Source organism: Thamnophis sirtalis, unplaced genomic scaffold (genome assembly GCF_051295495.1).
Source record: "Thamnophis sirtalis isolate CommonGarterSnake01/CBP01778 unplaced genomic scaffold, rThaSir2_p1.2 scaffold_3, whole genome shotgun sequence".
Classification (NCBI taxonomy): domain Eukaryota; kingdom Metazoa; phylum Chordata; class Lepidosauria; order Squamata; family Natricidae; genus Thamnophis; species Thamnophis sirtalis.
In genome coordinates this window covers 150,388,426-150,411,368 of record NW_028261383.1, presented here as the reverse complement: position 1 = coordinate 150,411,368, position 22,943 = coordinate 150,388,426, and the positions used below count along the sequence as shown (strand labels likewise).

Genomic DNA, 22,943 nt, shown 5'->3' with positions numbered 1-22,943 from the left:
AGGAACAGTTTCTTGGCTGCAATGCCAATGACAGTATGCTAACCCATAATTGCCTTGCCAGTTTTACTGAGAGGGGCTAATTGAACTGGGGATAAAACAAATCCAATTTAAGGAACGTAGGTGGGCTTAGAAAAAGGCATTGTCTCCTCATACGTAGGGAGTAATGCTCCCAATTGCAATGAGGACAACCCCTCCCACCTACACAATTTGAACCTGAAAATACTAGAAATTACTACAATCATCCCGTTTCTATTGAAAGCAAAATAGAAACATCAGTAGGATAATCCTTCACAAGATTCTCCATGTCTGGCAAGCTCTCAGATCTTCTGGATGCTTTAAGTAGGACAAAGGCAGAGAAATATCATATTTTATACTTTATTTTTTAGACTCAATCGATGTTCCTTTTTAAAAATATTTATCAAAAATACAACAAGGACATGCACAAATATCCACAATTGTCATACATCATCCAGCTGACACTGGGCAGATTTCAGAAGGATCCAATGTGAAAACAACTCCTACCAAAGGAGGCAAGGCAGAAATACCATAGATCATTACAATTACATGTTTAATATCTCTTGTATCATCATCTCATCACTGTCGTATTTTTAGCAAGGCTTTCTGATGGCCTACTTTTGGTTCCTTTTTTTTCTGAGAAGGAAATTCACGAACAGAAAAAAAATATCAGATAAACAGCAGAAACCAATATTGATGTGTTCAGGTAATTAAGGCCAAATGTGACATGTATGCTCATGATATCCTAGCTAAACCAGAGACACAAGAGGCAGATCCACAAACAAATCAAACACTGTAAAAAACAAGTATGCCCCCCCCCCTTTCTTTTTTGGCAATCTAGCTGGTAAGGGTGATTCTTAGTGACTCTAAGCAAACAATACCAAGGAAGGCCAGCTATACAAGGGCAGGCAGGCAGGCAGGCAGCCAACAAGAGTTATATACAAACCTGGAACAGTTTGAAGGCTGACTGTCACAATAGCTTTAACAACAATTGTAGCTAATCATAGAACAGAAGTTAGGAGCTCTTTTTCTTATTCTACTCCCTCCACATTGGTGATCATACAGATTTTTAATAATTATATAGAAGTTCAGTTTCTGTATTCTTTCCCTAATATTTTCACTGTTCTGCACAGAGGATCTGAGGATGCTGATGGTTCTCCATCTTGCCCATTCCAGTTTTTGAGGTGACTGGTTTCACTGGTCTCACTGACACGCTAAGAGAGACATTTTTGATTCCCTCAGTCCTCATCTTCCTCAATTCGCAGGCACTTCCTTTTACTGGAGGGCCTTGGTCCATCCTCATCACTGGAATCTGTAGTGCCAAAGCCAAATGTGAAAATAAGGATAGATAAAAAGTGGTGCTGGGAATACTTGCTGTCACGTATTCATATATTCCAATATCATAAAACTTATTGAAGGGAAGATGCTGGCACAGAGTACAATTAAATCCAGGATTCAACTATGAAACATTGGAGAGAATAGGCTTCTTAAGAAAGGTATTTCAGGTAGCAAAATGTTTAACTAACTTTGTTGTATGTTTGGAGGCAGAGCTTATACAAACTGAAACAAGCGTATGGCCATGTGGATCCAGATACTGGCTAAAAGCCCACTTTCAGCCTCATGGTCCAATATATCTTATGGCGACAGATCATTTTTACTCTGCTTGGTAACATCAAGTAAATGACAAATAACTCAAGATGCCAATGCACCTGGAAGAAGAGCTGGCAACAATAGTTCTTAAAAGAATTATTGACAGAAATTATAAGTAGAAAATGTATTTTATTTATTGTTTTGATGTTTTATATTGCTGTTATAAGCCACTTAGAGTTGTTTGATAGTGACATCAGCCACATATAAATTTAATAATAAATAAATATCAAGATGTCACTTAGAGCTCAGTTAGGGCACAGCAAATGTCCTCCTAAACCAGCATTATGTTTGATCCAACTTAACAAGTAGCAAACATTACATTTGTAGCTTGTAGAACTTGGGCACCCTTGACAGGGAAATAGGCTATGCATGATTTCAGGTCTTTTGTCTTTTTTTTTTTTAAGATCTGTCCCATTATAATTTGTATTACATACTGATTTTGTTTTCTAAATAAAATCTGGGTCAGTGACTTGTAATAGTTTGATTTGACATATCATGAAGTCTAGAAATACTTGAGGTTTAAAACTCCAGAATTAGAGCCAAGCATACCTTGGTTATGGTTTTTCTCCTCATCGACCGAGCGGCTTCTTTTGAGGCCCAAAGGATGCTGGATATACTCCTCTCTGCAAGTAGCAAGAAGAAAGCAGCTTGTCAGACAAACCAAGAGGGGGGGACTCGCGAATACAAATTGCTTGCTACATCTGCCAAGCCGCTTCTCTTACGCTTTAGTCTATCCTCAGAACATTCGGTACTAACAAGTCTCTGATTTTCATTTCCCAATTGCAGGCCAGTGTTGAAACCAATGCTCACTCTGAAAGAAGAGATGGCCAAACTGATAACCATTATGGGCCATCTGTTGAGATCCATTACCACTTCTGTGTATAGGGCGGCTAAGGCTGTCTGGAAAACACAGGCCCAGAGATGGATGCTAACAAAAACATTCTTGTTAGCAATACGTAAGTCTTCCTATTAATTAGCGTGCCTTTCTGTACCAGCATCTATCTAGCAGTTAGCATTTCAAAGGCAGGAATGTGAGCTGCTCACTTTCCTCCACTTCCCCCTCCCTATTCCTTATCTCTCTTCTCCTGCCCAGGGAGGAAGCAGCCCCCCTTTTCACTCACCTCCCCTCTTTTGCCCAGAGACGAAGCTTTTTGCCACGCGGCATTATTATTATTGGATTATTTAGTCATGTGCCTGTTGATGTAATTTTGTATACACCTTTTCTTTGTTTGGGACTAATAAAAAAGCCTCCCGGTCATTGCTCGGGGCCAAAAGCTTATCACAAGAAGGATTTGTCCGGTGTCTTTCTTCTCATTCAGCTACAAGCATAAGCGGCCCATCAGAAGTGTGAAAAAGCCGCAGCCATCAAGTTATTTTCTAGTGCAGATAGATAAGATTCTTCTCCATGTTGATCGACTCCTAACCAGTTCTTCCAAGTCTCCTAATGGTGCGCTCATTTCTACTGTAACTGATAGTAAATGTTGCTATCAAGCCAATTTCTCTCCTTAATAATGACTGCAAACTTTCACATCTATTCTAGCTGAGAGGCTTTAAAAAGTTTTACAGGATTATATACACGAAGACCAGTATGGCTTCTTACCTAAATGACAACTAAAATTATAATGTAAGAGTAATTTTGAATGTAATTGAACATTTGCGCCAACAGAGTGACAAGTTGCATTGATTTTTCTAGGTGCAGAAAAAGTGTTTGACAACTTGAACTGGGCCTTTATGTTTAAAGTAGTGGAAAAGATGGACTTTGGATTGGGCTTTATACCCCATCTATTCATTCCATAAAACTTGGATTATGGTGAATGGAGATTTGACAAAACCACTGAAATTCAGAAAGGAACAAAACAAGGGTGTCTTTTATCCCCTTTATTATTTATTCTGGTGTTGAAACTGTTAAACTGAGATGTGTGTGTATGTATGTATGTATGTATGTATGTATGTATGTATGTATGTATGTATGTATGTTGTAAGTTGAGGACTGCCAGTATTGGGCAACAGATCAAAATCCCACAGCCAAAGACCTGTTGCCTATCTCTGGGGGATCTTGGAACTGGGCAGAACTCTCTCTCAAACTCAGAATTACATATCCACTGAAACAGAATCCTCAGTCCATCTCATCATTCTAACCATAAGCTGAAAAGTGACTACATCCTGAGCAGTCAAAGGAATAGTTGTCTCAAAGGTGGTTTTTTTCCCCAAAAGCCAAGACAAACTCAACAACATTAAATTATGAGTGGTTTCTTCTTGCCTACCCAACAACTCTATTACTCTGAAATATGTAAGGCTGTTCTCGCTACATCCTTCCTGTTTCTTTCTTCCTTCTATAAGATCTTTTCCCCCTATTCTGAACTTCTCTCCCCATCCCCCCTCTTCTTAACCCAATACTCACGTTTCTGCTTTCAGCCCTCTTGGTTCTATTACTTCAGGTTGATCTTCTTCTGAATTATCTTCTAAAACCAACAAGAAGAAAGTACATCAACTGGGAAAGGCCAAGTCACCTCAGGAAAAGGCTGGAGCATTTTAATATGAATTACTGGACAGAGTAATTCATCTTTGATGCTCTCTGCCTATTTGGATAAATAATGTCAAGCATTTCTTATGGCACTGAAACATTCTGTTACAGCAAACTGTCAACTATTTACAATATTCTTTCTTATGGCTGCAGAGAAATCTCACTGCCAGAATGGATGTAACAAGAGTATCACAATTAAGAAATATGGTGACCCCCTTTTAGGCTACTTGCATCTCTAAATAGTGGAGGGGCAAACACACAGAACTGTTTGTGATTCACTCTTCTTAATCTGCATTTTTTAAAATAAGTAGGGTACAATCCAGATTTTTCCACTTATGACAAAAAATTATTGGCTGCTTGTACTCCCATCAGCCACATGTTTGCCAGCCCTTCTGTGATGCAGAATGAAAATTTATCAAGCCACCATAAATGTCTAGGGATTTGTTTGACAGCTACGCAAGACTAGGGCCGTAATATGCTACACCTTAATGTGGGATCCCCAAGCTGAGTATGGGAACCAGAAATTTAGTTTGCACCAGTGGTGGGTTCCTACCGGTTCGGCCGAACTGGTAGTGGTTTGGTAGCCTGAGTCGCTGGAACCGGCAGCGACCCAAACCTGCCACGCTCCCAAACTGGTTCTCTGGGCGGCGCTGTAGGTGCTACCATCTTGTTTTTTGCTTCTGCGCATGCAGAGAGAAATTTTTATTGCACTGTGCATACGCATACAACACACGCAACGCATGGCACAGCCACGAGCGAACCAACAATAATGACTGCCAGAACCCACATCTGGTTTGCACTATGAGCCTGTGGGTGGGATCTGGCAAAAGTTTTCCTGGGCAGGAAAATGGGATAGTATTATAGAAGGCAGCAACCTATTTCCTACAGTCATGTGTGTTTTGAGAAACGAAAGTTAGCAAACAGTGCTCCATACGAAAAAGTGTTTTGAGAGAGCAGGGGAATGTCAAGATGATCTGAAAAGTAAACTGGGCAAGGGATCAGCAGTAGTGAAAAAATGTTTTGGGCTTGATTTGCACAAGAGCTGACCTTCAGTGTTAATTTTTAACCCCTTCTTGTCTACTGCTTATTGAAGTTTTAGATAGCTAAACACAAAAACAAATAACTCAAACCAAGTATCCATAATTACAAAGGTAGGGACAGACTACGTTCCCCCCCTTCCTTTGGATTGTGAGCCGCCCTGAGTCCCCCCAGGGAAAAGGGCGGCATACAAATAAACCTTCTAATCTAATCTAATCAGTGCATAAAGATACACCATCTTACAATTGTTCCTTTATATCAGGAATGGGCCACTTTATCGTGTTGGCTGAGGTCTTCTAAGGATGACTATGATCTGGTGGTGATATCAGCAAATGAGACCAGGCCAACATTCTTGTTCCTTTGGGCCTTTTGTGAGAATGGTTGGGTTACTTAAACTCAAAAAGGGAGGTGCTTACTAGAAGCTTATGGCACATGGGAGTAAGGGGCAAGGGAGATAGTGTGGAATTAAATAATTAATTTTTTTTAAAAAATGTACTTCTCAGAATTGGAACATGCCTGAGGTTCAGCAGCATGAACCTGGGGATGGGGGATGATAGATGGAAGCCAGCTGCAGCACATAGTTTGCCCACCTGGCTTGTGATGTGTTAATGAATGATTCCAATTTCCCTTCTCTTTACATATAACTTACCAGTTTGCTGGTCTTGAGTCTCCCCCTCCATTTCTTCCGAAGCAATGAAAGCAGCCATGTGGCGTAATTCTTCTGAGTTGAGTTTAGCTGGGATGCGCCAGAAAGACTCCTACAAGAAAACAAAGGCAAAAAGTGAGTTTGTTCCTGACCATCTCAGATTGCAACCTGTGTCTGCTACTGTTTTTATTTCCTTGCAAGTCTTTGGTCACAGCACTACTAAAGTCAAGATTTAATTAACTTTTAATTTAACATTTGTAATTCTTAATTTTTTACTCTTTATAGTTCTCTTTCCAATATTGTTTTAACTATGTCTCCTTTTATGGTTTTTATTCATAAACCTTTCAGAGTCACTTGGTGAGATGGATAGTGTAGAAATATGATAAACTAAATACATTTGCAAATGATAACAGTTACATTCATATCAGCCTAAAGGAAAAAAAATAATCACTAGAAAATGTCATTGGAGATCCAAATGCAAAAAACCAGATCCAATGGTACCCCGATACTCGTCATTAATTAGTTCCAGGAGGCGTGACGAGTTAACAAAAATGACGAGTACTAACAAATTTCTTCCATAAGGGTGACCCTTTATTTTGGCTGAAAAGGGTAGCAAGTCATGAGGCAACTGACCCTGACAAGTTCTAGCTTGCATGTTGTATATCAAACAAATAATGAGTACTGGGGCAAAAATTTTGGGTCAAAATGCGCTGAGAACCAAATTCAACATGTTTCAATGCAGTCAACTACCAGGGTATGACTCTACTAGGATAAAGAGCTGTTTACAGAACATATACAGTAATAAAGATATTACCACCCATTTTACTGTAAAAAATGGAAATCACAAAATTACCCTATCATGAAGCTGAGATCAGTATATAGCAAGGCCCTGTAACTCAGGGCTCCCCAACCACTTTGGTTTCGCAGACCGGCGGTGATGGGGATTCAACAGTTTCGGCTGTGGTGGAGGAATGGCTTTGCACGCACAACCTACATCCTGCGCATGTGCAAATGAAACTTTGCACGTTTGCCTGCCACTTCGGCGGCTAGATTCCAATGGGCCGTGGCCCAGGGGTTGGGAACCGCTTCTGTTAAGTATTTTAAAGTGTTCTTTGGAACTGAGGAAAAAAAGTTGGTGAATTATTCTCTTGCTTTTTCCAGCATCTAGTTCTATATACATTTTGACACATGCAAAACAGTTTCTCTCAAAAGAAACTGGTAAACAGTTAAACCCAAGATTTGTAAATACAATTGTATCAAAATAGTCTAATAATCATTGTTCTTTATCTGCACTGGCACTTGCTTTCTGAGAATTTCCTAGATCTCTTTAACCTAGTAGGTTCCCCACCTCCCACCCCCACCCAATCAAAAAGGCAAAGGAAAGCACTCTCCCTACTAAGCTCTGCAGCTTATCTGTTTGATAAAGAAGAATGCCAATGGTCAATAAATGAAAGAACTATCAAGATGGAAGATGAAATATTTCAAATATTTAGGCATTTACTTCCGTTCTCTACCAGCTGGGCCATTCAAGCAAGGGGATTAACGATGCCAGCTCAAAGAGTATTTCTAGTAATTGCAAAATTTGCAAACTGGCATGGGAATAATTTTGACTCAGTTGCTATTAAGCTATTCAAATCCAAAGTTCTGGGTATGCTACTTTAGGATGCCCAGATGTGTGTCTATAAAAAGATTTCCATCTGCAAACTAAGTTTCTAAACACAATAAAGTGCATCTCCTTCCCTTCAATTTCTAATGTTGTATCATAATTAGAACTGGGTTGCCTCTCTTTCACAGGCTATGCAAGACTATATGCCATTAAGATCATGGCCAAGGGAAATCTTCTGAGGGAACCACTTTGGTTCATCTGATCCTAAATGACAGTTCTGTATCCACATGAAAAGGCAAACTGAACAAGACTCAATATACTGTACAGGTACTGTATTTTTCTGAGTATAATTTTCACCCTCAAAAAAGAGGGTGAAAATCTGGGTGTGTCTTATATAGCATTTTTGGCCTACCGAAACCTTGCCCCCTTTGCAAAAATTGATGTGCAGAGGGTTTGGGAGGCTTGCAAAGTGCTCCTGAGGGCTGGGGAGGGCAAACAATGAGTCGTTTTTGCTCCCCCCAGCCCCCAGGAGCACTCTACAAGCCTCCCAAAGCCTCCGCATGCACCCCCTTTTTTTGCAAAAATATGCCATTTTTTGCTCATTTTTGACCCCCCCAACCCCCAGGAGCACTCTAAAAGCCCCCCCCAAAGCTCTGCATGCCACCACCACCACCACCCCTTTTTGTGCAAAAAACAAGGCATGCAGAGGGTTTGAAAGGCCTGCAGAGTGCAAAAACATTTTTTTTAATTTACCTCTTCAAAATCATGGTGCGTCTTATACTCCGGTGTGTCTTATACTCCAAAAAATGCAACTTACAACAATTTATTTAGTGACCGTTCAAAGTTACAATGGCAGTGAAAAGGGATTTATGACCATTTTTCATGCTTACGACCGTTGCAGCAACGGAAATTTTGGGCTCAATTGTGGTCTTAAGTCGAAGACTACCTGTAGTTTGTCAATACCAGATCTACTTATTTTAGGCCTCAATAAAATCTTAATAGATATTAAATGGAAGACCTAGGACAGATATTCTGTAAGGCAGGAGTCAACTCTCCCATCTTGGAAAAATTACCCCATCCTTCCTATTTTTTTTAGAGAGTATGCATGTTTCATATAGGCAGCCTTTTTTTCAGACCCAAATTGATAATACTATCGAGGTGACAACTAGATGATATTTCAACCTCGCATATGAAAATCATATTCTTATATATTCATACTAGCCAGTTGGATACCAGTGCTTCGCTACAGAACTATGTGATTGGGCTTGATAAATTTACAGTTAAAGCTTGAACACTAATGAGTAGTTACGGTCTCTCCTCTCCCCTTCTCTCCCTCAGGCTTGCCCCACAGAAGCCTCTCCTCTGTTATCCCCTTCTCTCCCTTTCAGGTGGGGAGGGGGAGTAGAATGTCTAAACTCCCAACCCGCAGGCTGGATGAATCATGTGCTAGCCACGCCCACACCCAAGTGGCAGTTGGGACAGAGTTCTTTTCAGGTGGGGAGGGGGAGTAGAATGTCTAACTCCTTAGTATCAGTGTTAATAATAATATAAGAAATACTAATGATCTGATGGTCATTTCAAAAAGTCCTTTCTTAGCAAGCACCTAGAAGCCAAGAGGAACATAAGTGTCAAATTTCAAATTTGTAGACTAGAAATTTTGTGATGATGCATGAGTTGTATTTCGCTTTTATATATATAATATGGCGATTGATACATGCTATATTCTATTAAAATATTTATTTTATACACAATAGCAATTAAAACATACTGCATAACACTATTTATACAAAAGTTTAATTTCCGTCATAATGAAGTCATTATTTTCCTGTATTACTGTGTTTTCTCGAAAATAAGACAGGGTCTTATTTTCTTTTGACCCCCAAAATAAGCGCTCGGCCTTATTTTGGGGGAAGTCTTATTATTTTTGAGGTACAGGAGGCGGCGAGTGTGGTCACCACATGGCTTGCAATTTTTTGGGGGGAGGGCTTATTTTAGCACATGCTTTCAAAAGCCTGATTGGGCTTATTATCCAGGGAGAGCTTATTTTCAGGGAAACAGGGTATATAAGCATAATATTTATACAAAAGAAAAATTTAGAACAAATAATACAAATAACACAATTCATTCACATTTCCTACAGTCTTTCCCTTTAATTTAGGAATGTACAATCTTCCTTGGAATTCATTCAAAAAGTGAAAGGGGCCAAGACAAATAATTGTCTGATTTAAATTAAATTAAATTAATTAAATTACTCCCTTTACATTTCATTTTTTGCTTATACATCAGAAGAGTTACTATTCTCTCTCAGCCCAACCCATTCAGTGTTGTTGTTGTTGCTGTTGTTGTTGTGGGGAAAATAAGAAGACAAAGAATTAGTTATGTTTGCCACCTTGAGTTAATTGTAAAAATAATAAAAGCGGGATAATAATTAATGAACTATTTAGAAAAAAACATTTGTGGCAACTTTTGGAAGCATCTAAGGTCTGCCCTGAAAGCACACTCTAAAGTCACCTATAGCCCCTCACCTGCTCATTGCCTGGAGATCGCACCCCCAATTTCCATAGCAGTTTCTGGAAATCTTTGTGCTCCATGGCATCCTCGCTTTCTTCAGTCAATGGCACCAAAGGAACAGCCTGGGCACATCCTGGGGAAACAAAAATCTATCCAGCTCTAACTAGAGCAAGCCAAAGAATGTCCTCCCTGCGGGACTTGGGGGTAGATAGCTCTTTCCTGAGAAGAAAACTAGAACTTAGCCCTGGGCAATACTTTATGAAGATTGGCTTAATTAGTAATATTTTCATGCTTGATATAGGAAATTCACCTCACAAATGGACTACTGTAAAATATTCTACATGGGTCTGCCATGGAAGAGTATCTCAAAGCTTTAGCTGCAAAATGCAGCAGCTCAGTCAATTATGGGCATCCCTAAATAGACACATGTTACATCTCTGCTATGTGCGCAGCATTGTTTTGACAGTTGTTACTACCGTATATACTCGAGTATAGGCCGACCCGAATATAAGCCGAGGCACCTAATTTTACCACAAAAAACTGGAAAAGTTATTGACTCGAGTATAAGCCTAGGGTGGGAAATGCAGCAGCTACCGGTAAATTTCAAAAATAAAAATAGATACCAATAATGTTTTTGAATATTTATTTCAAAGAAAAACAGTAAACTAGCGGTGTATTCAATGAAATACTTCACTCACCTCATGATGCTGATGTCCCGCTGTGATGATGATGTCCCGTGCAGCCGCGGGAGCGATGTCCCGCCTCCTATGACGCACGGCACAGTGATTCCTATCATTGGATCACTGTACCAGAGGAGGTGGGACATCGCTATGTGGCTGCTTGCCATAACAAGGAGGAGGTGGGACATCGTTGCAGAGCGGCAGGAGGGGGAGGAAGGGGAATCGTAAGACAGCCCTGCATTACATTAGAACGTGAGGAGGGGGGATGGTGCGGTGCGCGCTGCGCGGCAAACTGACACAGAGGGAGGGGAAACTCACAGGGGCACTGGGCCATTCACGAGTGTCACCCAGCGGCATGGCCCCGCCCCTTTTTCTCCTCCATTTCGGGCAAATTTTTCACTGACTCGAGTATAAGCCGAGGCGGCTTTTTTCAGCCCAAAAAGTGGGCTGAAAAACTAGGCTTATACTCGAGTATATACAGTAGGTCCAATTCAAGGAGCTGGTTTTGATTCCATTTGGCATGGGGCCAAAGTATCTGAGGGGACTGCCTTCTCTCTATTATATTGACCTGTCCCATGAGATCTGGCAGGAGAGGCACACTGTGGTTCGGTCTGTAAAAGAGTTCCACCTGAAAGGATCTAAAGAGGCGAAAATTTTCTGGAACACTTTTGCTCCTGAAATGAAGTTATCCCCAGCCCTTATGGCCTTCCAGAAAAATTTCAGCAAATCCGGGGGGATGCCTTGATAATGTGGAAGCCTGCATGTGGATTACTTTGTATGTATCATCTTTACTTTCATGATCTCATTTTATCTCTTATTATATTAAAGGGTTTTTAAAATATTTTAATTCCTGGTTTTATTAACAGGGTCAATTTGAGTGAGATGGGCAAGCCTCGTAAATTTGTCAAATCAATCAGTCAATCTGACACCCCAGTTTGTTTGTATTTACCATCCTCTCCTCGGGCAGCAGCTGTTCTGTTCAGGCTGTTTTGAAGCCAGAGCAAGGGGCCAGCAAAACCTGCAAGGCGAAATTGCATGGGAAAGTGAGCAGACCCAGGAATGCAAGCAACAGCAAAAAGTAATAATAATACAGACACAATGATCTAATCTCACAGATTGACCGTTGTCTTACCTGAACGGTCCTTCTATGGGTGCTGCGAAGGGAATCCAATCATGGGTTAACTTAGCCTTCTAGCCTTGAGACTGAGTATGCAAATATCAAAGTTACGCCTCCTCTGACTGGACTTCCGCTTCCTCCCCAGTTCTTATTACGAAGTCCACCGAAGAAGCATTATGTCAATCCTCAACAAGCCGCAAGTCATCCGGCACTACGGAGTCAAGTTCAGTCAGTAACAAGTCACAGTCAAAATGGAGCCCTGACCAGCCGAAGCTGCGGGCGGGTTTGGATTCCCTTCGCAGCACCCATAGAAGGACCGTTCAGGTAAGACAACGGTCATTCTCCTGTGTGCTGCTCCGGGAATCCAATCATGGGATATATCAAAGCAATGAACTCCCAGGGCGGGAGCTAGGCTGGTCAGGCTCCTCCGCAGACGGAAGGACCCTTTGCAACACTCTCCGCCCAAAGGACGCCTCGGCCGAGGCGAAGACATCAATCTTGTAGTGGCGAATAAAAGGCGATGGAGATGCCCAAGTGGCCGCCCTGCAAATCTCTTCCACAGACGCTTGCGTCGCCCAGGCCGCTGTGGTGGCCGCACTCCTGGTGGAATGAGGAGTGATTCGCCTTGGAACCGGTCTGGAGTGGGTGTCATACGCCAACGCAATGCAAGCTTTCAACCATCGGCCGATGGTGTGGGAGGACACCTTCTGTCCCATTGAAGATGGCTGGAAGGAGACGAACAGGGCCTCCGATCTTCGGAACGACGCTGTGCGCTTCACATAGCGACGAAGAGCCCTGCGCACATCCAGATGGTGCCACTGACGTTCCCGCGGATGAGACGGGTGAGGACAAAAGTCCGGCAGGACAAGTTCTTGAGTTCTGTGAAACAACGAGTTTATCTTTGGAAGAAAGGTCGGATCCAAACGAAGCACTACCTTGTTCGGGTGGAAGATGCAAAGATCTGCACGAACCGAAAGGGCTGCTAGCTCCGACACCCTCCTGGCCGATGTTATGGCCACCAGGAAGGCCGTCTTGAGTGTCAGCAAGCGGAGGCTGATGGAATGTAGGGGCTCAAAGGGGGCAGCTGTAAGGGCCCTGAGAACCAAGGTCAAATCCCACGTGGGATAACGATGTACCGTCGGCGGTCGTAAGTTGGAAGCACCCTTAAGGAAGGTTCGAACTCGCAAGTGCTGGGATAAGGAGCGGCCTTGGCCACCCCCGACCACCGTCGACAAGGCTGTGACCTGCCGGCGAAGTGTGTTTGGTGCCAACCCTTTGTTGAGGCCGGACTGCAAGAAATCCAGAACCTGGGGCACCGAGGCCTTGATGGGATCGACCCCGGTGCGTCGGCACCAGCGGCAGAAGGCCTGCCAGGTAGCTTCGTAAATACGGGTAGTCGACGGGCGACGGGCCGCTTGAATTGTAGAGATGACTTCTTCTGAATAGTGGAGGGCCGCTAGCATCTCCCGCTCACGTGCCACACGGCTAACTGCAACAGCTGAGGGCCCGGGTGCCGGAGGGTCCCTTGGTGGAGCTGAATCTTGTCGTCCGGGATCCTCCAAGGACGCGAAACGGACAGATGGACGAGGTCTGCGTACCAGGGACGTCTGGGCCACATTGGAGCGACCAGCAGCACCTCCGCCTGTTCTGTCAAGATCTTCTGAATGACCGACGGAAGGATCGGGAGAGGAGGAAAGGCATAGAGAAGGCCGGCCGGCCAACGGCTGCGTAGAGCGTCTACCCCCTCCGCCCCCGGAGCCTGGTATCGGGAGTAAAACCGGGGAAGTTGTGCGTTGTGCGGGTGAGCGAACAGATCCACCTCGGGCAGGCCGAAGCGGCGAGAGAGCTCCTGGAAGAGAATGGGGTGGAGCTGCCATTCCCCCTGATCCACAGTCGCTCTGCTCAGCCAGTCCGCCTGAGTGTTGGCTTCGCCCGAGATGTGCTCCGCCCGAATCGATGAGAGCCTGGGCTCCGCCCAATGGAACAACCTTTCCGCTTCCAGCATCAGAGCTCTGGACTGCGTTCCCCCTTGGCGGTTGATGTGAGCCTTGGAGGCCACATTGTCGGTCAGGATTAACACATGGTGATGAGATACAATGTCCCGAAATTCCAGGAGAGCCAGACGGATGGCCCGCAACTCCAGCCAGTTTATGCTGTTCGCCAGCTCCTGATCCGACCATCGACCTTGGGCCACCTTGTCCAGGGCATGGGCCCCCCATCCGAATAAGCTGGCGTCCGTTGTAACTTGAACTCGGTCCGGCTCCTTGAATGGACATCCCCTGAGGAGCCTGGACGACATCCACCAATGCAGGGACCGCCTGGCCTTGCCCGGGAGCTGCACCTTGATGTGGGAATGACTGGTATGCGCTCTTTGGAAGGGCAGCAGGAACCACTGGAGAGGACGCGCATGGAACCTGGCCCAGGGCACCACGCTGATGCAGGAGATCATCTTCCCTAGCAGCTTGGAAAGCGACAGCAGCGGTACTCGCCGATGGGATAGCGCGTGCTGCGCTAGGCGGTATATGCTCTGCCTTCTTTCCGGAGACAGGAAAACCTCGCACGACATCGAGTTGATGGTGGTTCCCAGATGAAGGAGGGACGTGGTTGGGCGCAGGTGGCTCTTGGGCAGATTGAGGACAAAGCCATGGTCCCGCAATGCGTCCATCGTGACCTGTAGGTCTCGGAGGGCCTGATCTCGAGAGGACGACAGCACCAACACGTCGTCCAAATAACAATTGATGCGTATTGGAATTGAGCGAAGGGAGGCTGCCAATACTGCCAGAAGCTTGGTGAACGTGCGCGGGGCCGAGGAAAGGCCGAATGGCAAGGCCCGGTATTGATAATGACGGCCGTTGAAGTGAAACCGCAGGAACTTCCGATGTGCCGGATGAATGGGCACATGGAGGTACGCTTCTTTGATGTCTATGGAAGTCATCATGTCGCCTTGGCGGATGGAAGCCAATATGCTCTTTAGAGAGTGCATTTTGAATTTTTGGTACTTGATATACTGATTGAGCTGTTTCAAATCTAGGATTGCCCTCCATCCCCCGGAGTTCTTTGGTACTAGGAACAAGATGGAATAAAACCCTAGGCCTCCCTGCCCTTTGGGAACTTGTTCTATGGCCCTGATGGTGAGAAGATGAGATATCTCGGTGTCCATAAGGTGCCGCTTTGACGGGCACCTGGGCACAGGGCACCTGATGAACCTCCTCGGGGGGATGGATAGAAATTCTAGCGTGAGACCCAAACTCACTACTTGAAGGGCCCAGGCGTCTGACGTGAGCTCCGCCCACCGGTGGGCGAAGGCCAAGAGACGTCCTCCTATGGGCCCTACCTCCTGCGAGTCAGCGGTATCTGCGAAAGGATCGGTTGCCCGCTCCTCGGAATGACCGTCTACTCTGCGCCTGACTCTGCTGGCGCCCCCTGTCTCTGGCCCCGGCTCGGTCCTGGCCACGGTCCTGTGCCTGGGAGAACCCCCTGGTATAGTTGGGGACACAGGGGGCAGAGGTAAACCCCGAGTCCCCAGACCGAAAGGGCTGCCGTCTACCATAAGGCTGTGGCCTTCTGGCCACACGGGCACTTGTGGAGGGAAGCACCCTACGTCTGTCCCGAGTCTCAATAAGAATTGGATCCAGCACTGAACCAAACAAGGCCCCGCCCTTAAAGGGCGTGGATGCTAGACGCCACTTGGATTTGATATCAGCTTGCCAGTGGCGGAGCCAGAGCAAACGGCGAGAGGCCACATTGGAAGCCACGGCTCGGGAAGCAAACTTTGCCGCGCTAAGAGTGGCATCAGCAGAAAACTCTAGGGCCGCTATCAGTTTGGTGACATCCTGATGGAGGCGCAGTTCCTCCGGATCCAGCCTTTCCTGTAGCTGTCTCAGCCAAACTAAAGAAGTCCTATTAAAGAAGGAAGCTGCAGTGGCTGATCGCAAGGCCCACGCTGCTGCCTGATGAGTCTTGCGAAGGACCGATTCGGCCTTGCGGTCCTCGGCCTTCAATCCTTCCGAAATTTCAGAAGGAATTAACGCCGGTGAAGCAAGAGCCGCTATGGGAGCATCCACTGTGGGAAACTGCAGGAGGGCCTCCAACTCTGGGGAAGATGTGAAAAGCTTCCTATCACCAGACCCAGGGGGCTTAACCGCGGTCGGCTCATCCCACTGCTTTTGGATTAAATCAAGAAAAAGCTTGGGAGATGGGATAAAATCCTGCAGAGCCACCTGCTCAGCAAAGAGCCGCTCGGTGGCATCCAGGCCCACAGCAGCACTTTCTGCAGAAATTGCCTCCCCCATGTGGGTGGTAGTCTTGGCCTTATATAGCAGGGATTTGAAAAGAGTGTGCCTGAAAAGCCCAGGGGGCGGAGGCTGGTCCACAGGAAGGCCCTCGTCACCAGAGAGTTCCCTATCCTGGATTTCACCTTCTTCCACTAAGGGAGATTGTGCGCTAAACACAGAGTGTAAAGGGGAAGGAGGATCAGTTTGCAGAATGGAAGAATCCCCTTGTACTGCTTGGGGAGCCAGGCCTGAGTAGGCCAGAGTAGGCCTGGAGACCTGGGATCTACGTGCTAATTCCGCATCCACCCCTCTGGAAATAGCCTCTGAGATCATGCTGTAGAATTCAGCAGAAAGGCCCAAATCCTGGCCCTCCAGAGGCCTGAGGCCTGCAGCTGTGGGGGTGAACGTGGCAGAGGGCCCAGCGCGTGGAGGTGAACGAAGAGAAGCCCCACTAGCCTCCGAAATAATTGGGGGAGAACGAGGCCCGAAAGCCCCTACCTCGGGAATAGGGCCCTGGGGAAGCTGAATATCAGGAGACCAACCCTGCTCAACAACCCTCACCGGAGACACAGGCTGCTGAACCAAAACCGGAGGGGAAGAAATGGGAGCCCCAGATGCCTTGGGGGGAACTTTGGCCTTGTCCTTGCGCTTGTGCGACTTATCCCGAACAGTAGATGAGGCTCGAGGCCTACTAGTAGAGGCCCTGGTCGCGGCCCTGTTGGGCCCAGGGCTGGCCCCTCCCTCGCCAGGGGAACGGGGCTCAGAAACTGGCCGGACAGTACCTTGCAATTGATCAGCCATGATATGAGTTTGAAAGAGCTCAATCAGCGAGACAAAGGAATGCAATTGAAAGCACTTCGCCAAGAACGCCACGTGGAAGCAGAGACTAAGAGAAGCGACCTCCTCCCTGAGTCAGCAAACTCGAGTGAGGGAAAAGGGAGGGGCGGAAGCAGTGCGCAGACTCAAGCGCGCGAACAAAATTTGCCTTCTCATCCCAGGCGTTAGAGCGCATGCGTGAAAAGCGCTTCCAAATAAGGTCACCGGCTTCAAAGGCGCGAAATTCAAAGGAACCGCAAGGGAAATTCCCAAACAGCCGATCCTTGTAATCCTCCGGCAGCCGCTCCAGCGAGGGCACAAAGGAGGGAGGCGGGGAAGGGGGGGAAGACCCGCTCCGACAAGCCAAAGCCTCGGATCTGACCGCGCCCGCGGGCGGGTGCTATCCGGCAGGGGTGGCAGCGCTGGGAGACTCAGCTTCCTTGCGCGCTGATGATAAGGGAGGGCAGGCGGAGAAGCCCCACTCCAGCTGCAGCGATCCGATATCCCTTTAAGGGAAACAGCGAGGGAGGAATCTGCTGACAGCAATCTGCCGCTTTACCTCCAATCCAGCAAGAAATCCACAGTGAAAAACCAAGTAATTTCATCCTTAACCTAGAAATATTAGCAATTAATCAAGAGAGCGTTGAAAATAAGTCTCGTAGGCTTGACTGAGTAATAAGGACTGGGGAGGAAGCGGAAGTCCAGTCAGAGGAGGCGTAACTTTGATATTTGCATACTCAGTCTCAAGGCTAGAAGGCTAAGTTAACCCATGATTGGATTCCCGGAGCAGCACACAGGAGAAGCCCCTATTACATACTGACATCAGGATATCAGACACCTTTGTATCAACATAATCACACAAATTTAAAATCCCCCTCCCCTTGCAGATATCCATCAGCAGTCCTCTTAGATAAAAGATCCACCTTATCATATTTCTGAAGGCCATCTCTACACAAAGAGAAGGAAAAAGTCATGAAATAGGAAGTCCCATTTCAGAACACAGCTTGTGGGCAGCCCCCTCCAAACCAGTACACTTTAATGTATCAAAGTTCTTAAAAACAGGAACACCAGCAAAATCAGCAAAAAATTGTTGTAGACTTTCATGACCTAAGGCCCATCACAAAAAAAGGTCTATTTGGGAAAATTGTTCCTAGGAGTTGGGGCTTTTTATTTGCAAGGATAATGGGGAAGGGAAAAGTGAAAAGCAAATTACAAAAGGGAAAAATAACCCCATTTGAGTTGAAGAGATAAAATACATTCTATTAGATGTGCTTAGGCCCATATTAAACTATGGAAAACACGTGGGGATTATGGGAGAAATGCATGGGAAAAAGCCCTTTACGTCAATTAGCAATCTCCAAAAATTCCCATCTCCAATCAGATTACTTGTCTCTCCTGATAAACCTCTTCTATAGCCACTGGGGATGCAAAGTTTATATAGTTTGGAAGTTAGGCAATTTGGTTAGCCCATACCCCACACCACTCTGGGTGGTTGTGCAGGAGATATCAGGATAATTTTTTAAAATATCATTTGAAGGAGGAGAAATTCTGAGAGTTTAAAAAGTTGAGTTTGTGTCCCAGCACTACAATTCTGTGACACTAGACCGCATCACCACAGTATACTGTAGTTCCTCCTTTTGCAATCATGGAGACCAATTTCTCACCTTCTTGTCTGAGGCTTTGCACAAGTTTTCGATCTGAAGCATCTCCCCACATTTTCTTGGACCACCCGCCCCAGGATTTTTGGTCCTTGTCATTTCCAGCATCCTCCTTGGCCAGTTCTTCTTTTTCGTCATCCTCTTCTTCTTCTTCACTATCCAAATTGTCCTTTTCCTCTTCATCTTCAACAACTACCTCATCCAGGTCAGGCACCTCAGAATCTTTGGGGAACGAGGCCTTATTCTGAAAGAAAGAAACTTAAGTCCATCTCTTAAGAGTACGGAACAGCAGGAGATGCTAAATTAGGGTGTTCCTCCTTCCATAATCCACACGAGAGAAAAACAACCATTACTTCAAATGCAGTAACAGCAGTCTTATCACCCCCACCCCCACTAGTTTTGGCTGATTCAAATTAGCAATAGCAATAGCAATAGCAGTAGACTTATATACCGCTTCATAGGCCTTTCAGGCCTCTCTAAGCTGTTTACAGAGAGTCAGCATATTGCCCCCAACAATCTGGGTCCTCATTTTACCCACCTCGGAAGGATGGAAGGCTGAGTCAACCCTGAGCCGGTGAGATTTGAACCGCTGACCTGCTGATCTAGCAGTAGCCTGCAGTGCTGCATTTAACCACTGCGCCACCTTGGCTCTTAGAGGAGATTTTATATTAAACGAAAGATAAGATTTTGGATATCCCTTGCGAGCTATTTTTGTTTTATCTGATATTTTGAAAGGCTCAGTTAGAAAAGATTGACAGACTGAAGCAAATGTCAATTTGACTAGAATAATAATTCTAGGCTTTTTTTTTTAAAAGGCATGTTTGAAGAAGTAGAGCTGGAGGAAAGAAGAAAGCTCAAAGATCAACTAAGGAGATTCTCAGTCATCCAGGTCACGGCTGTCCCGAAGATGTTTTTTCAAGAGGGAACTGGACTTCCTTTGTTTTTCCTTGAAGACTTTTCGCTCCTCATCCAAGAAGCTTCTCCAGTTCTAACAGCTGCCTCTTGAAAAACCACCTTTGGTGGAAAACTCAAAGAAGATCGTATCTGAGAAACTGCATCTGTGAGAGCTTAAGATATACCCCTTCCCTCCCACTATTAAATAAATCAAACTAGCCCAGGATTTATGATGCTATAGATGCATAGATGTGGGCATGCTCACATTTTCAAAGTGAGGTGTGCAGATAGGAAAAAAGAATTTTTTTGGGGGGGGAGGGAGCATACCGATCTAAGTGAACCAGATTTGCGTTTGCGCTTCTTGTAAAGCTCCTTACGCTCAGACACCAGCCCCATGCTAAGCATCTTCTCAATAATGCGGGCTTTTGATCGTTTCGCTGTGATGTGCTTCATTACATTGGACAGGATATCTACAGAGAGAGGAAAGAGAGGAAAAGGCAGTGTGAGCAAACAGAAGGAGTAGGCCAAGTCTATTTAGTTCCCCCGCTGGTTCCAAGAAATTCACTTTATCGAGTGACCCAGAGCAAGTAAATAAGATGTCATATGAAATTCCTATTCTGATGCCAATGTGCAACATTCTTTCTGTGGGGATATTGATAAAGTACTATAAGTAGTCATTGTTTAGCAACTGCTTGATTTAGCAACCATTTGCAGTTGCTACAGCGATGAAAAAGTAACTTTACGATCAATCTCCACATTTTTAATCTTTGCAGGTCTATAAAGCAAGGGAAAGGTGCTGTAAGATCAAAAGCACAGTCACAGTCTTGTTTGCTTACTTCCCTTAACAACCAAGTTGCTGGTCCCAATTGTAGTCACTAAATAAGGACTACTTATAATTATTTCAGAAAAGCCAATTCAAAACTTGGGAGACAGAAAAAGCAGAGATTGCCGAACAGGGATGAGTAACTCTTAGCTTTAGGAGGGTCACTGAAAAATAATCCCTCCGTAGTAGAGAATTCACTACCCAAAAGGTTTGTGAGGCCTTAAAAACATTTCTGGTCCCAGCTTCCTCATCTCCAGCCAGCTTATCTCACACCTCCAGGCACCAGAGCTCTACTATGCAGATGAAGTTCTGGCTAAGCAGTCAGGCAGTCTCACCATCGGAGTCCCGGAACTCTTCAAAGAGCCGGCGAAGTTCTAGCTCCTGCTCCTCTGTCCATAGCACAATGCGAGTCCCTTTCCTGCCAAAGGAAATTAACTAGGCTTGTCATTACAGTACAGGTTGCAACAGATGGCCTTTTCAACAAAAAGAGTTGAATTCTCCCATCAAAATGTACAGTTTTGGTTTGTTGCTTCTTTTTCAAAGCAATCTTCTAATCGAGAAAGGCAATATTTTGGCTGCTAAGGGTCCACATTAAGTTTGTTGGGCAACAGAAGCCACAGTGGGCAGAATGATAACAACAGCCAAATGAATGGGGCCAGGATTTCTAGGCAAAATGCAAAATGGGGAGGGTTATTATGGCTTGTTTTGTTTTTTAAGTGGGTCAAAACTACAGGTAGTTCTCATTTAACTAGTTTCCAAACTAGTGGTGCTGAATGACTGGTACTTATGACCAGTCCTCCAAGTTCTAGCTGTCCCAGCATTCCCACCATCACAAGATCACAATCTGGGAGTTTGGCTACTGGTTCGCACTTCCGACAGCTGCAGTGTCCTGTACACACATGATCCTCATTTTGCAATGCTCCCTGATAGCCTCCCTCAAGTAAAATCAATGGGGAAGCTGGCAAGAAAGGCTGTTAGTTGCTCTGGCAAGTTATTTGCCTCCTATCCTGCTTGGCAGGAGCCACTCCTGACCTTCCTGGACTGTAGTTGCCTGTGAGTCTCTTGGGACTCACTTAACTACCTCACTTAACAATGGCAACAAGGAGTGCTGGGATTGCCGTCACCAAGTGATACAGTCACATGATGTCGCTCTTTATGGCTACATTGCTTAGTAATAGAAATTCTGGTCCTAATTACCATCATTGACCAAGAACTATCTACCATATTTTTCGGAGTATAAGATGCACCTTTCCCCCCCCCCCCCAAAAAAGAGGGTGAAAATCTGGGTGCATCTTATGCACTGAATACAGCATCCTGAAACCCCGCCTTGCGCATCCTGTTTTTCGTGAAAAGGGACGCGCAGAGGGTTTGGGAGGCCTGCCAAGAGCTCCTGGGGGCTGGGGAGGGCACAAACGAGGGGAAAACGGGCCCATTTTTCGCAAAAAACAAGGAGTGCAGAGGGTTTTGGAGGCCCACAGAGTGCTCCTGGGGGCCAGGGAGGTCAAAAGCTTTTTTTTTTTTTTTTAATTTACCTCTTCAAAATCTTGGTGCGTCTTATACTCTGGTGCGTCTTATAGTCCAAAAAATACAGTATATCCTACAACTTATATATCCTTGTTTTATTTATAAAATACATTTTATAGCCATCCATCTCTAGAACAGTTGAGCCATCCATCTGGGTGGCTCCCAACATTAAGATAAATAAAAAGATACAAAACAAGAAATAAAATACATAACAGCTGAAGAAGCATACAAAAATGTTAAGAGGCAATGCAAACACCCATTTCATCTTTTAACCATCCTTCCCACTGATGCCTCTTCTGTTACTACAGCTCCTAGCCAAGAAAAGGTATTTGCTTGGCAAGCGTGATGGAAGTAGCATTAGCAACACCTTTCCGCTTCCACAATCAAGGTAAGCAAGAGACTAAAGGGTAGAAAGATGGAGCTCTATTTAGGGAAACATGGTTGAAATTATCAGTAAGAAAGAGCTACGGACAGAGAGTTTAGTTGCTCATCTCAAGAAATCTGAGCCTTCCCTAGTAGCATCTGTATGCATCCAAATCGATTCATCCCGCTCATCTTTTGCTTTTTGAAAATAAATCTGTTTATGAAGATCCTGAATTCATGAGAAGTGTTAACATGACCTACCTCTCTGGAGGAAAGTCTCGCATGCTGCTCACCAACCCCAACTGCACCAGTTTCCTGGCTACCCGCTTTCGTCCCCGGTGATGGGAGCCGATATGTGACAGGATGTTATCAAGCACATCTTCACCTGAGGAGTTGAAAACAAGACTTTGAGGGAACAGAAGACCCGATGCTTGGACTTTGGCTAAGACAGTGGAGAGAAGCCAAAGAGCTGGGTTGGGCATTATACAGGCAGTCCTCGACTTATAACCATTCACTTAGCAACCATTTGAAGTTGCAACGGCACTGAAAAAAGTGACCTATGGCCAGTTTGCACACTTATGACTGTGGCAGCATCCCCAGTCGCATGACCAAAATACGAGCACTTAGCAACTGGGGTGTGTTTATGTGGTACCCATTTGTTACTTTCCCAGTTGGCTTCTGACAACAAAGTCAATGGGGGAAGTCAGATTCGCTTAATGGACACACGATTCACTTATGAACAGCAGTGATTCACTTAACAATTGTGGCAAAAAGGTCATACAATGGGGCAAAACTCACTTAATA

The 22,943-nt window shown here is 45.1% G+C and overlaps 1 protein-coding gene across 1 annotated transcript in view; it reads right to left on the bottom strand.

The window, feature by feature from the left end:
* Nucleotides 1–361: 361 nt before the first annotated feature.
* Nucleotides 362–22,943, bottom strand: part of TIMELESS (timeless circadian regulator) — a 61,278-nt gene continuing 38,696 nt past the window's right edge. Inside the window, exons 21-30 of the mRNA XM_087710400.1 lie at nucleotides 22,401–22,524; nucleotides 20,588–20,670; nucleotides 19,757–19,899; nucleotides 18,542–18,779; nucleotides 11,620–11,688; nucleotides 10,005–10,123; nucleotides 5,877–5,985; nucleotides 4,067–4,127; nucleotides 2,215–2,288; nucleotides 362–1,327 (exon numbers count right to left, since the gene is read on the bottom strand). Of these exons, the coding sequence (XP_087566526.1) occupies nucleotides 1,254–1,327; nucleotides 2,215–2,288; nucleotides 4,067–4,127; nucleotides 5,877–5,985; nucleotides 10,005–10,123; nucleotides 11,620–11,688; nucleotides 18,542–18,779; nucleotides 19,757–19,899; nucleotides 20,588–20,670; nucleotides 22,401–22,524 (1,094 nt within the window). The 3' untranslated portion in view covers nucleotides 362–1,253. The remainder of the gene's footprint in view (nucleotides 1,328–2,214; nucleotides 2,289–4,066; nucleotides 4,128–5,876; nucleotides 5,986–10,004; nucleotides 10,124–11,619; nucleotides 11,689–18,541; nucleotides 18,780–19,756; nucleotides 19,900–20,587; nucleotides 20,671–22,400; nucleotides 22,525–22,943) is intronic.